We start from the raw sequence: 16,336 nt of genomic DNA, 5'->3' as shown, positions 1-16,336 counted from the left end.
TTTTCCATAATAATACTGTTAACGTCCTGTTGTACCAGTCTGAGTGAATGGACAGAATAGCTATATCAAATTATTGCCTAGTACGAATAAAAACTATATAGTTAATGGTCCTTTACGGCGAAGAAAAACAGATCGTCATATTTAGAAAAAAAATTTGAGATTTATGTTGTAATACTGTTAAGCGATGAATGGCGTATTGGGCCTAAATATTATATTTCTATTTATATATTATTTCCAAACAGTATCATCATCATCATAACAACCTATACAGTCCACTGCTGGACACAGGCCTCCACAAGTTTACGCCAAAAATAACGTGAACTCATGTGTTTTGCCCATAGTCACCACGCTGGGCAGGCGGGTTGGTGACCGCAGTACTGGCTTTGTCGCACCGAAGACGCTGCTGCTCGTCTTCGGCCTGTGTATTTCAAAGCCAGCAGTTTGATGGTTATCCCGCCACCGGTCGGCTTTTTAAGTTCCAAGGTGGTAGTGAAACTGTGATGTCCCTTAGTCGCCTCTTACGACACCCACGGGAAGAGAGGGGGTGGCTAAATTCTTTAGTACCGTAGCCACACAGTACAAACAGTATGAAATAAACAAACTTTTACTGTATATAATCATCGTCATCACTTCAGCCTATCACAGTCCACTGCTGGACATAGGGCTCCACAAGTTCGCGCCAATAATGGCGTGAACTCATGTGTGTTGCCTATAGTCACCACGCTGGGCAGGCGGTTTGGTGACTGCAGGGCTGGCTTTGTCCTCGGCCTGTGTATTTCAAAGCCAACAGTTGGTTGGTTATCCCGCCATCGGTTGGTTTTTAAGTTCCAATGTGGTAGTGGAACTGTGTTATCCCTTAGTCGCCTCTTACGACATCCACGGGATAAAAGGGGGTGGCTATATTCTTTATTGCCGTAGCCACACAGCTTGTATATAATATTAGACATAATTGTATCACTCTCCTTAATTCTGATTATATTGATAGGCAGTTCTTCTATAATTGTGAAACTGGCATCTCACGTGGTAGTTTTGATGTATGATGTAATTAATAATTAAATGTAAAGACACAATTCTTTTCTTTCTTAACGATAAAGATACGCTCCGTTGATTCGTCGCAAATTTTCATAGAAACTAAAACAAAGTGCAAACACAGATTGGTATAATTACAATTAAAAACAATAAATTTTTCAAAAACTTATACTGCAAAGTATATTTGTATAAAGTATGATGTGTTTACAAAGAGTAGTACAGAAAGTTCATTCAGTCAGTTCAGCCTATTGCAGTCTATCCAGGGATGTCTGGCGCGAACTTGGGGAGTCAAGTTCGCGCCAGACATCCCGGTTTTCCGCAGCCTACACCGGCAATCTTACGTAGATTGTCGGTCCAGCGGGCTGGAGGACGAACAGAAAGTTATACGTGTGCTATCTTTTATATCTGTGTTATCTTGTGTATTATCTTTTGGGATGCACCTGATCACAATAAAAAAAATTAAAATGCTTAAAAAAAACATAAAGTGAATCTTTTGAGCTTTTTTTACACTATTGCTCTCTCGTTTATATTTATTGAAGGATTATTAATATGATAAACATTGTAATACTAGATGATAGATATAGAAACTGTATGGTAATAGTCCCAAATCACTATATACGTGATGACGCGTTACCCCAACGGTTACAGCACTGGCTTAGTGTTGTAGTGCTGTTCCGCTGGTTGCGGATTCGATCCCCGCACATGGCAAACATTTGTATAGGCCATACAGATGTGTTGAGTGGTCTGGGTGTTTGTGCCAGTACGTTTTGTGCGTTACCGGACCGCCGACACGGGAGTGAATCTTAGTGGAAACTGTTGAGGATGCGGTGTTTATTATCTATTATTTACATACTCAACATTAACTTCCAGACTGAATACAATTTCACCTCGATATTTTTTTCTGAATATTTACTATCAAACAAAAATTAACGCAAATTTAAACTCTATAGATAATCGACCTCGATTCAAACATTTGTTCTTATTTTATTCTAAAGGCAGATTAAAAAATACTCCGTTCTCTCTAGGTACGGAAATGAGGAGCTTTTTCACAGTTTCATATCCTCATCTACAATTTAAAAATCTAAAAAAGTTGTTCTCCTTATTTTATATAATGAATAGTTTTATAAATAAATCCATTTGATTAATATAGTAAAGTTTTAACCAAATGAAATTTATGTTTATGTGAAATCATATGATATTCGTACATCGAATAATAGTAATTTAGAAATTAAAAAAAAAACACATGATAATTAAACGTACAAAAAGGTCAACACAAAAATTTACGATATTGTATTATTTTTTTCGCAATACTAATCGACAGCAAACGTTGAAAATTAGTCTACGTAATAAAAGGTTTAATTAAAAAACCAATTTACGATATTGTATTAATTTTTCCGCAATACTAATCGACAGCAAACGATAAAATTTAGACTACGTAAAAAGAGGTTTCATTAAAAAACCAGTCCCCTGGTAAATGTGAATCTCCTCTGTCACTTTTTCATTTTTTTTTTAAATAATTAGCTCTAGGCCCATGGGATAACGAATTTGATTACTTTTGCCTTTATTTTAAATTATTATGTCGCATATTGAAATGTGACGTAAGCGATTTGAGACACATATAATTATAAATATATAAGTGTGTGTGTGCGATTACTTGTCACGACACGCACAATATCAATGTGATTTTTTAACAATCATGATTAAACAGATCAAGAATGAAAGATAATAAATAACCACTAGGAAAGTTGTACTATAGCAGAATGGATGTTTTGAATTTTTAAATCTGAACCTGTACCTCATATTCGTAGTTCATGTTTAATAATCGCGGTACACAATTTAGCGAATTAGTCCCTAAAACTGCTTCATTAAGCGGCCGCATGAATAGCACTGTTTGAATATTTTTGCATTTAAAATGTCAAAATGACATCATTTTTGCTTTAAGTTTTCGATTGACTGAATGTCAAGAGAAATTAGTCAGATTAGACACATTTCACATTTGTTACAAAATGTTGACTTTCATTTTACGTATACTTTATTTATCTTCAAGTTTATCTGTAACGCATCTAAAATTACATGATTATAAATAGGTTTTCTTTCTTAATTTATAACAAATTAATGAAATTGTATAGTTAAAAATTTTAATCTCTTAATACTTTTATATTTTTTTAAGTAGACTTCAAAAGCACAAAATGAATTATCATTTTACTAATTTAAATTTTAAAACTTTTAATAAATTAATGATATTTAGATGTAATTTATTTATACACCTAAATTACTCATAATTTTCGATTTCAGGGCTTTGATGAAAACAACTTTTTCGGTAAGAATTAATAATTTGGAGTTTCTATTAAGCTTAAAAAACAAGTGCTATCATTGTGGGAATTTCGTACGATAAAGACTAGATAATAAGTACGTCTCGCCTTACTTTTACCTTTATTTTCGGATTGATGTTCTTGACTCGTTTGTCATTTGACATATTCGTATTTATGATCTTTATACGAGTATATTTTGAAGTAACGCTATCACCTCTTTTGAAGAAAACTTTTTCCATGTTTTCCGATTCAGTTGCCTCTACAATACAGCCGATATTTCAAAGTCACTTGAGATATTTAGTAATAGAATAAACATTCAAACCCATTTTATTCACGGACGAACTACCATCTTCGTCTTATTTAATATTTAGTCTACATCTTTTAAAATTTAAACAAATCTCAGTGACTGGTGTTATTAAGTTGGAGTGTTTAAAGAATATATTTAAATTCCGTTCGTTAGGCGACTCGATTCATTTAAAATTAAATTGGTTGTAGTCTTCGGAAGCTTGGAATATTTAATTTTATTTGTTAATCGAAGGATTTTCAAATTTGTTCTTAGTAAACAACTAGTTATTTACTTACTCAATAAATACTTATCTAATTTAATGAAATATTTACTGTTCGCTAAACACAAAATAATTAAAATACTTGTGTTCAAAAATAGTTATCAAGAGAGTGTGGAAAGTCTTGAGGTACAGAAACATAAAAACATTGGTTAGGTCTCTTATTTATTTTTGTGTGTGTGTTTTTTTAAATATTAATTACATAGAATTTTAGGCTTCGATATGCTAGTCATTAGACATTTAAAAGAAACTATGTGCTTAGCTTGTAACAATAAGATTATCTGTAATGGCTATAAAGCTATGTGATTGACGTAGCATTAGGTAATAGAAAATTTTATTTCCAAGCGGTCGTTTGAAACTTAATTTTTAGTTGTAAGCAATTTTGTATTCGTGATGTTGTATATTTTTGTATGTCAAACTATTGGAGACAATATACGAGAACGTATTCTAAAATGTATTGCTGACATCCTATATAGGTCAGTGATACAGTACACTTGACGAGATTCACTATTTATAGTTACGAGAGAATTAAAAAAAATACTGAGCTATATGCAATATTTTGCTATAATATAGATGAACTTTACAGAGTAATATATATATTAACTTTAAAATGCTAATATTTACGTTAATATTGGGATCAGAAAAGCAAGTAATTTTTATACTCATTAGTATACGATTTGCTATCAAAAATTGCTGAATAATCTGTCGAAATTCCAAAATTTGCCATGTCTCAGATTGGCATAGTACGTCTTGTAATTATAAAAGTATCCATCGATCTGAGTAGATTCAATTAAAGTTTCGTCAAGGGAATTTAATTCTCCCTCAGCGTCGCCTTCTGGGGGGATCAAATGTGGCTTTCCTCAAGAACACTGCTTTCGACAGATTACTATTTGAGGGCTCCTTTATGAAATACATAAGTCCCCGCTTCGACAATTTTAATGATAATTTAATGAAACAGTTACTAAGACATCGGTAATAAATGTATTTCATAGTTTATGAGTTCAGTCGTAAGTATAGTGATTCTGAACATTATGGTTTTGGGAACTTACAGTTAAAATATATTTATTTATATAAATAAATTCAAAAAAAAAAATATTTGGAAATAAAAAGACGAAGAGAGTTCATTTAGGGTTTCTTTCCGATGGCATTTTAATTACTATTGTTATAATATTTTACATATAAGGTTGATTGTTTAAACTAAAAACTAAAAATTGTCATTTTGGTCGACTGTGACAATGGCGTCTGTAAGGTCTTCAAAATATCCGAAGTTACAAAATAAAACTGACATTAAGTGTAAGTAAAATTGTTAAATATAAAGGAATGAAATTGTTGAACGATAGTCATCACTCCCCTCGGGAGTGCACAAACTTGGACGAAACTGATTGATAGCGCGGCAAACTTTTCAAACTTTATTTAAATAGTTTTGAATAATTTAAATATCTACAAAATTCTCTGATAAAAGCCGCGCTACACAAAATGCAAGATGAAATGGACATTTTATATATATTTTTTATTTGGATCAGTAAGACTAGACAAATAGGCTCCAAACGTACCTTCAAATTGTCGTCTTACGAATTAAAATTTTAATTTATTGCTTAAACTGACGCTACAACCTCTCTATTAAGAATTTTTTTTAATCTTTATTTAAGGGGACTTTGTCAACTTGACGATGACCGACGATCATCTTTATATACACTACTATAGGTACTTTATAACACATTATAAAGCTGCTATATTCCTCAGAAAGATTAAAATCCAATTCTCGAACCTTTTTCAGACTAATTACTACTTGAATATGATTTAACGACCTCCTTTACATCACCCATAATAATAATAACAATATGACAAAACTTCACACAAAGATCAACGACCATGTTCCTCAATTTCATTTACTCATAATAAGTTTAGTGACTTTTAATTTTGTTCTTTTTTCATGACTATTAATTTTTTATCATGCTACATTTTCGTAAACTCTTTTTAAATTACATAATTTAACCTATAAATGGATGAAGAACGTTCTAGAAGAGCACTTGCCTACTCAGACTAATAAGGCAAATAATTGATGACAAGTTATGTGGCTCTGAGACAACTGTGGCAGTAAATAACAACAAAATTATGATTGCTTATAAAACAATCTTAAGACTCAATATAGTTACATCAATTGTAAAAAAAGAACACTTGTATGGATTACACTATTATGATTATGTTCGGATCACCCTGTTGAGTCGTCTGAAGTGGTGTAAATCATTTTTTTTCTCAGAGCTTTTTAGATTTATACAAAAATAAGTACATTTTAGTTGAAGTTTATAGCTACCAAGATTTTTATAAATTTTTCCAAGTAGTAATGACTATTAGTTGTTGATAAAAGTAAATAATTTGTATAAACCTTTGTTTTACTACTATCTATATCGAAACTGCATTTATGATGATATTTTACTATACAATCTATTAAAACGGTATTCAAAACTTTCGGTCCCACAGACCGTACGCAGGTATCTTATGTGTTACACTTTTTAACACGGGTATAGAAAGGTTAAAATAATGAATTAAATTAAAGTTAAATTAAATAAAAATCTTTGACGTTGTTTATTTTAATATTAAAGTCCCATATAAATGGTTTAGAAATCCATACTTCTATCTGCTTATTTCTGCAAAGGCTTACCGCTTAGTAAGAAATATTAATATTTTAATACTTTGAAAAATGAACTTTTACATTCACTGATACAATACAAATGCGTACAGAATTCATCGTGAAAATTACCCGTACAATAGAGATAAAGGGTAGGCTAAAAACTAAAATTGCCTGCCAGCTAATCTGGCTTAAATTTTTTACTTTAAAAAACTAACGAACTAGAACGTATTGGATTTTTAAGGCTTTACACTCTCTAACTATATCTATATCTCTTTGTTTATGAAAAAATCGAATAATGGTAAGGCACGGTGCGGAGTAAGTTACTTCTTATTACATCAGCTATCTGCCAGTGAAAGTCCCATCTAAATCAGTCTAGCCGTTTCAGAAATTAGCCGGAACAAACAGACAGATAGACAAACAGACAAAAATTGTAAAAAATGTTATATTGGTATATGTACCATGTATACATCCACATGCATTTAGTAAAAACCGGTTATTTTAATATTACAAACAGACACTTCAATTTTATTTATTTGTATAGATTAAAACGACGAATAAGTATTTCAGAGAAAAGAACATACTTTGGATGAAATATTTACATCATCATTTGATGGCCATATTTGTTGTTTTACCTACTGTAAAACATGTTTTCATGCGATGTGGTCGACCTCAAAATAATATTTACGAAAACCCACCTCTTCAATGTTTCTGTTCTTCTAATGTTTCTTAGATCCATTTTCACAATGTCTAGCCAATCTCTTACGACAGGCTTATATAACAATAGTTTTCAATTTCGTAATAATCTTTACAAAGACGTACCTAATACCTATTCATTGGGTTGACGTGCATCTGTAGAATATCTAGTATCTTCAATCCATTTTAATACTGTTCATATTCCTTAAACGCGTTAAACAGGTCTATATGACGGTAGTTTCACATTACATGTTTATACCCTTCTAAAATATCAGAATTATGACTCCGTATATTATATTGGTATAATTCCAGTGTTTATGATATCGTTAAACATTTCTCTGAGGACGTTATGAACTTTTGACCTTTAAATAACACCCATTCAAGCAATCGTAAATTCGCGCACGTTCTACTATCGAAAACTTTCGAAGTATATTTCATAATCTTTTTTCTGTGTTTTCCCTTGGGCACTTTACTCCGATTTCGCCATAACAATATCCATTTACTTTGAGGTTTTAGTAACTGTATTGAAAAATCTTTTTTTATTTATTATCACTATAGATATGTACAATAAATATATTTGTTATCTTTTGTTATTTTTCTATTTCTAAAAAACTATATTTATAAACTTGTTATTTTTTAAAAAAAATATTGCTATTTTGTATGATAAAACCCGTCTCTCGTGTTTTACTGTAATAAATTGTTCACTAAGGTCATTCCCATATATAAAAAAAAACTTTTGGAGGAATACACAAACTAAAAGTGATGTTACAGATGATGACTTCACTCAGAAGTTTGATTAAACGAAGGAATATTTAGTTGCATAGAAATATTTTGAAAATGCTCGAGTATAAGTTTTTTATTTGCTTTTGTTAAATTTCACTTAGTAAATTAGTTACGATATTCCTGATATGTTTGAGTATAAAACGATGAAAAGTGTAATTTTACCGTGTTTTTCTTTTGTTTTTCCAACAAATAAATATATTGAGTATTTGGTTACTTTAAGTTTCTTCTACTTCAAGAAAGGCAATCAGTGTCTTTTTATACTTTTGACACCATTTCAAACTCTGCAGCGTTAATTACTGTATCCTCCTGGGGTTCAAAGTGATAATACTAGGACAAAATCAGTTTGCAGTGAAGGCCCAAGTATGAAAACAGAGACTTGGAGTAATGGCCCACTGTGATAATACTAGAACAAAATATTTACCGACACCTGGTATGTTTAAATTACGCGCCATGTCATGTTTTCGCTGTCAGTTAGTTTGTGGATATATTAGGCATTATGGTAGCACTGAATAAAGGGACCGGGAAGGGATGGGACCGTATTTAATTAGATTTTCAGTGAAGCTGCTTCAGATTTTTTGCAAGATATTTTCTACCGTAAGATACCTGAAACATTCATATATTAAAAAAAAAAAATGTATAGTTTCCAATACTTTCATAAAGAATTCTTTAATAAGAATTCTTTAATATTTGTTATATATGAACATATTATGTTCAGCTATCGTTTTATCACCATTCTATTATATATGTAGATGAAAACAATTCTCACTACACAGTCCTTTGTTGCTCGTGTATAGTAAAATAACCGAGACCGTGCTTATAACTAAAAATTTCAAAAGACGCCATAGTTTCAAATTGACTTGTTATTCTCTATGCCACTGACGATAACACAAAATACTATGTTATATTTTGCTGAACCTTTTGCATAGAAGGATTGGCTTCATTCGTAAACATTCAAAGGATTTCTAGAAAGCACTATTGAAATATTCATATACCGAATGGAATAATATGAAAATTATTTAAAGTACCACTTAGTAACGCACAGTTTTTTAATGCTGAATGCGTTTTTATCTTCACTGTGTAAGCGCTTTTGTGTTAAATTTTCAAACGACTTTTGATATGTTTATTACTCTTTGTTTTACGTCAGACAGCTTTGTATTTTGTTAGTTATTGTATGCAATATCATCTTTTAAAATATTTCACAAGTATTTTATCAATTCGATGGAGTTTAACGATTACAGTATTTTTTGTTGAGTTTTATGGAGATGCACTTGTAAATTTGTTTCCATATCAAGTACACTTTACTAGTGATCGGTTTTTTCATCGTTACATAAATATACAAACTATTTTATATTCTAACATAAAAAATCAAGAAACAATATAATTGAAACCTTTTTTCTTTTGTAATATCGGTTGAAAACACAGTTCATTTTGGCAAAATTTAAAAAATTGTACGAAAAAAATCATCAAATCCAACCAGTTAGCGTTGCAAACAGAATCCATATTTACTCGTTCGTCTAACAAGAAGATCCTCCTTTTGCGAGATGTAATTTTTCCGTTTCATCTGCCGGTTGACGGCTCGGTTCGTTAGACACGGAGTAAATCGGATTCCTTCGATAGAATTAGCAATTACTATCATTAGCACTCCTTTGGGATTTCGCATTCACGTCTAGCTGTCTCTCTCTGTTTGTTCGCGTATTTGTACGCGTGAGCATAAAAGCGCAGCTTTTTATGTGTGTGTGTATGTGTGTGTGTGTGTGTATGTGTGTATGTGTTTGTGTGTGTGTGTGTGTGCACGCGTGTGTGTGCCTGTGTTGAGATGCACCTGCATTTGTGTGAGAGTGTGTGTGTTTGTCTGTGTATGCGTGTTTCGTTTGTGTTGTGTGTGTGTGTTTTAGTTAATGCTAAAGGACTTTACTCTTGGCAACTTATCCATCAACTTAAGATAATAAATAATAATAAAAAAATATGCACACAATACACACCGTCGTCTGTCCCTAAAGTGTAAGCAACTTAATGCTTGTGTTATAGGTAACAGCCGACCGGTATAGCTACATTTTTTTTTCGATATACATACTTATAAATAATACATATACAAATATATAAATAAATATTTATGTTACAACCCAAACTCGGGGTGGGAATCGAACCCACAACCCTCGCAGGAGAAAGCAGGGTCACTACAAACTGCGCCCACGGGCAAGTCAAGATGGAACAGCGGGGCGTATTTAGTGTAACCACTGTGGTACAAAGAAGTAGAGAACGTAATATAGTTAGGACTTTTCTCTTAAGGTTAGTAAAAAGTACAAGTTAATGCCTGTATTTTTTTACAAAAAGCATAACAAGATGAAAAGTATAACAATGTTAATGCCAAAATGTAGCTAATAAGCTTCAGAAAATTTAATTATAATTACTTGCTTAAGTTTTAATAAAACAATGAATAATAAGTAATTGATTGATCTTTGATGTTTAATTTTAGAAGCAAATAATAATTTGCGAAGCATACAAAATTCCCTGAGGCCTGTCATCCATTTGTTTAGTGATTGAAAAGTAATTTAGTCAAATTATACACTTTTTATACTATTTATTTTAGACAAATAAAACAGGTGACACATTTTGTCATATTAATTTTAACTAGCAGTCGTCTACTGGTCGAAATTGACGATAATTAATTTAAATTATAAGTTTGAGCATTATTGAGGTTCTGTTGTCAAAGACTTATACTATATAAACAAAAGAGTATATATACAAGTGTGTGTCAAACACGTGGTAGTGTGTGTAAAGTTTTTGTAATAATGATTTAGTGTATTTTTATGCATTATTAAAAAAAACATATTAGCATTCTGCACTCCTTCTTTACGAACTTCTTTTCTTACGAACGAAACGAGTATAACGAGTGCGAAATTTCATACTCCTCCGTCCGCGCAATTTTCGTAAAAAAGGGTACAAAGTTTTTGCTTCACGTATTAATATATAGATAATTTATATCTAATTAGGCGTACTGCTTGATTTGGTAATACTGGTAGTATCTTAAGTTTTTAATTTTAACATATTTTGTTGACTTACGATCCGACTCAACAGATATTGTCTTGTCTTGTAAACCATCAAATTTTCCAAATTTCTTTGCAATTTTCGTAATTTTTCCTTCATTAAAACATTCTACAAATAAAATTAAAAGAAAATGCCTAATCGCTGCACTCTACTTTTGCATTTTCTTTCAGCATACTTTGCGGTTCATTTTTATAAATTGCAAAGATTACACCCGCACTTCTACACTATTTAACGGAGGACATAATAATACAGTTGTGTAGCTGTTATTAACTGGGTTATGTTTAGTTTCTTAATAAATTTATTCTTCATAAAAAAGTGTTTTAATTTACAACTACAGGGGTAATGTAACTCAAAATTACTTATACACTTATATTCAGCATCACTTTAGAACCGCGTTGATTGAATCACTCGATCCTCAATCATTAGGAATGCTGAGGCATGCTTTGAGATATTAACGCGCTCGAACGTACCCTTGCTCGTTTAATCAACACTGAGAGTACTTACCACAAGGTAAATACGCGTGATTGTGACTTTCCTGCTGGGGTAAGATTGATTTATTTATACCTATATCCTCATAGGTAGAGGTAAATTTTACTAGTGGTATTTGACGGAGATGGTAAATTTCGATAAGACTTAAACTAATCATAAATAGATTACTTTAATTTTTCTTTATTAATTTACGTTTTATTTATATTTATTAATTACATTAATATATAGTTAGAAAAAGAGGTTAATAATTTTATAAAGAAATTTAATCCATAATTTTGACTCAATCGTTCAACTCAATATTAAGCAGTGAACCTAAATTAAAATAGCTAAATAAACTAGCACATTTATGTTATTAAGTTTACCGAGAATCACACCATTTGATTTTGAACAGTAAATATACACTTATAACAAACAGATAATCAGAACTAAATAAATACGACCTTATCTTGTTTCAGCATCACCAGAGACTCATCACTGATAAAAAAAATCCTTTATAAAAAAAAAAATTATAATGACAACTATTTTTTATATATATATTTCGTTATTAAAATTATATTAGAGTCTCGAAAGCTCTTTTCATTTAGAAAATATACACACTAATCATAGAACAAATATAAAACATGTATTAAGACACACGAATTTTTTTTAATAAAAAAGAACATTGAGGTCAATGAGTAAAATCCAGCTAGACAACATAGGACTTCATGATGTTATCTGGACATTGATGAATGTTCGTGAAAGATTACCTTAATCTCAAGGTATGCCACTTGCAGAGAGAAAATGGAGACTCTAGATAAAAATTTAAAAACTAAGAAACTCGTATATAATGAACACATCGTTTTACGTACGTATGTTTCGTGAATGTACTAATTTTGATTCCGTATTTGAATTCTCTCAAAAATATAAAAATAAAATTTTTTATTTTTTTCACAGGTAATAAATAATAGTAAAATACATACATTATTAGGTAAATTATTAAGTTTTGACAATTTAATTTATTAATTTTTTATTACTTTTTGCCATAAATTAACCATATCATCTCCAATTACTTTTTTACTTTATTTTACTATCATGTTATATGTAACATACAGACAATGCTTTTATTTTATAATGGATTAACTTCAATCTTTTAATATCTAGATTAAAATATTTTTTATAAATCGGTGATAGACTATGAGAGGACACAAACTACAAAGGTTTTTAAAACTGGAACATAAACGGAACTCAAGAAACTTCTAACGATCGCTCAGAGATACCAAAACTGCTAAAGTTTTCTAGACAACGAAATGCCTTTATGATTCCCTGCGACGTCGTAAATTGTTATTCTGAATATTTCTATTACCGCATACTATTCGAAGACATAAAAATAGTTTTCATATTTGGTAATGGAAAGAATCACTTTAAATAATATATGAATAAATGTCTGTAAATGTTGTATTATATATATGTATAGACTTTGTAGCAAACTGAACTCCTTTTTCGACGGTTTAGTAAATATTTTGAAAGGTACTGTTCATTGACGAAAAATTTGTAAAAAATATATAAATTTAAATTATAAAATATTACTTACTACATACATTATGTACTGGCATAATTGTTAAGGAAACTATCTTTTGACACGATGGAAATAATTAGTTTTGAACTCATTTTGAGATTCTGATTTTTGGCACATCGACGTATTACCAAGTTAAGGCTAACGCATTTCTAGAAAAATAATTTATTGAAGAGGTAAGAAAACCAATTTTGAAATGGCTAGAAAATTGATACAAGGAATAAATAAAAAAATATATTAATTTTAAATATCTTTTTTTTAAGTTTTTAAAAAACAGGATCACAAACAACTTCACATAACATAGATATCATCGCTTTCCTGAAAACTTTCACATCAATAAGTCACAACTTACTGTTGGAAACACTTTTACGGTGCTCGCTTCTTCCGAACTTTATAACTCATGCAAAATTATTTCGTTAAAGTTTTCAGATGTTTAGGGGAGTTTTATTTTCGGACGAAATTTTAATTCAATATCTATGTGTAAGAAGTTTTCTTTATGTAGCTTTTACTTAAGGATGAATAATTCAAGTGACAATTAAACCATGCAACTTACTTACTAAAACTTACTTTATAAAATATTTATGGTCATATAATTATAGCCATATACAAATTTGATGTAGTGTGGTCTTTTCAACTTGCGATGTTGTGTTGTATCTGTTATTGTTTTCTCAGTATATCCGACATAGGATCTCATTCTACTGAGGAGCATTGAGCTTTGTGTTAATTTCTTTGTTGCTTATTATTATAATGATTTCTATGATACTTTGTTCAGGTTAATTTCTAAGGAATTTCATAGCTATATCCTTTCGTGATAAACTGTATACTACATTTTTTTTAATATGGTAGTTAATTAAATGTGATAATTTGAAGTGGCAGAAAAAGAATCCATATCGGCAAACATCACGCTTACTGTTATAAAAACATGGGATTGTAAACAAACGCAAAAATAATATATTTAATTATTGTTTATAAGAGTAGTATTATTAGTAGTATCCTATTACTACCTCTAACATTACTGCCTATATAAACATTATTTCAAGATATTGTCTATTTCAAGTCATTTGCAGTAACGTAGATTTTTTCATCACAATAAAAACCAAATAAGTAGGCAGATCTACATATGAATGACGGTTGCTGCTGGATGAGGATTGCGGAAATACCGGGATGTTTGGCACGTACTTGAGGAGACCTACTTCAAGCAGTGGACTAGGCTGAAATGACGTAGTCAGAATAATCTAATATATAAAATTCTCGTGTCGCTGTGTTTGTAGTTAAACTCCTCCGAAACGGCTAGACCGATCCTCGTGAAATTTTGTGTGCACATTGGGTAGGTCTGAGAATCGAACAACATCTATTTCTCATCCCCCTAAATGTTAAGGGTAGTCCACCTCTAATTTTTTTTTAATTTTTAGATAAATTATTTATTCATTATTTTATTATGATTTGGCGTTGAAAAATACATACAACCCTAAATTTTCACTCTTCTACCACCAACCCCTATTTTTAAATAGCGTTTAGCGGCAAGACAACGTTTGCCGAGTCAGCTAGTGTCATCTCTATAAATAAAAAATAATGTCATCAATTTATGTGCGCGTAAATTGACTACAACATATTAGACATTTTTTGACATTTTCGTGTTTATGTGTTGGTAATAGGCAAGACAAAGTTTGTATATAAACAAAATGTCGGTATGAAATTACTGAGTCAGCAAATGTCAAAATTCTGTTAAGAAATGGTTTTTAAAGATAATATGATACGAATTTATTTCATGAATAAGATCGTAATATTAATTCAGTAGTCGTATATCTGCAGAGGAAGTTTTATTTACGATCGACTAAGTGAGTTAGTAAACTTGAACGTGTGGCTGCAGCTCACACTATATTACTTTACAAGAACTTAACCTTAGGTTGAACTTAAGTTTATACTTACAAATTAATTGATTGATACATAAATTGTAGTTTTGTTCTATTAATATTAATACGAAGTTAAGGTACCTACCTAATTCATCGTTACCTCTGTTCGTAATTAGAATATGGGACTATTTAGATTTTATTATTGGTACCGGTCTTAGTGAAAAATCAAAATTGAAAATAACTTTAATCAAATAGGCTTCAGTAGTATATAATTTTGGTGTCTACATATACAGTGCTCACTGAAAATCAGTGTTGGGGCAACGATGTCTCAGTAATATTGAGTGGGCGTCCGATTGGTGACATCACAAATTCATTATTTTTAATATTTTTTTTTTTTGTAAAGCTTTGTATTTTACGAGTAGTATCGGGATTGAATTTTGTTGAATTTTATCTTACGTAAGCAGTTTTTTGTTACCAATAAAATTTATTTAATTTTTTTATCTTAATAGCATCTTCGAGTCGTCATTTTGCAAATTAAGATTTTTAAGTAATTATTATTTTTAAAAGTGAATCTACCGCCGATTCGGAATGTAGATTTTACCAGAAAAGAATCAACAAGAAATTCCGTAGTTAGTCTTTTGAAAATAATTTTTGCATGAAATACAGCGTCGCTAAGTATAAGAGACATAAAGTATCTCGATCATGATTATACAAATACATTATTTTGTTGAAAATCATGGCTGCCATATTATGATGTAATGATACAACCCAACACTTAACAATAGCTTAGCTTTGACCTACCTGTTATCATCTGACTGGCGGTGGTTAAAAGTTTCACATCATTATCCTCATCTTGAGTCTCCAGTCTGACGGTTACGTTCAGGGGGTCCAGTGTGCCATCCTCAGCTCTGCCATGAAGAGTGACAAGGACAGCTGTTGTTTTTCCTGGTACTGCAACTTCTGGTGCTACCACTGAGAAACCCCTGTGAACAAAATTATTCATTGTATCATCTATCGTTTCTGTTGATAAGTGGCGTACATAAATATGTTTATCTAAGGTTGGGTGTTTTTGTTTGGATTGAGTGCGGTTTCTCATCCGATACAGTATTTCATTCAACTGAGGACAGTGACTGTGTAAAACGTTTACAATATTAGTGCTAGTAACAAGTGAGTGATTAAATATTCTTACTTCATAAAATTAAATAACACAGTGACAGGTAAATTTTGTTGAAACAGTTTTTAGGAGTTCAGAAACTATAATGACTTTTTGATTAATTTTTTTTATTACATTTATTAATGAGTACACAAACTATAAGCATACATGAAAAAGTCAAAGTAAAAAAAAAAAAACAATTCTGAAGAGAACGTTTTTAGAATTTCAT

The 16,336-nt window shown here is 30.8% G+C and overlaps 1 protein-coding gene across 1 annotated transcript in view; it reads right to left on the bottom strand.

Moving 5' to 3' along the window:
* LOC123657627 (C3 and PZP-like alpha-2-macroglobulin domain-containing protein 8) overlaps positions 1 to 15,957 on the bottom strand; it is a 122,964-nt gene extending 107,007 nt beyond the window's left edge. Inside the window, exon 1 of the mRNA XM_045593149.1 lies at positions 15,756 to 15,957. Within this exon, the coding sequence (XP_045449105.1) occupies positions 15,756 to 15,957 (202 nt within the window). The remainder of the gene's footprint in view (positions 1 to 15,755) is intronic.
* Positions 15,958 to 16,336: the final 379 nt, after the last annotated feature.

Source organism: Melitaea cinxia, chromosome 11 (assembly GCF_905220565.1).
Source record: "Melitaea cinxia chromosome 11, ilMelCinx1.1, whole genome shotgun sequence".
In the NCBI taxonomy this organism is placed as follows: Eukaryota; Metazoa; Arthropoda; class Insecta; order Lepidoptera; family Nymphalidae; genus Melitaea; species Melitaea cinxia.
The sequence above is the reverse complement of the archived record's forward strand: the minus strand, read 5'-3'. Positions and strand labels throughout refer to the sequence as shown.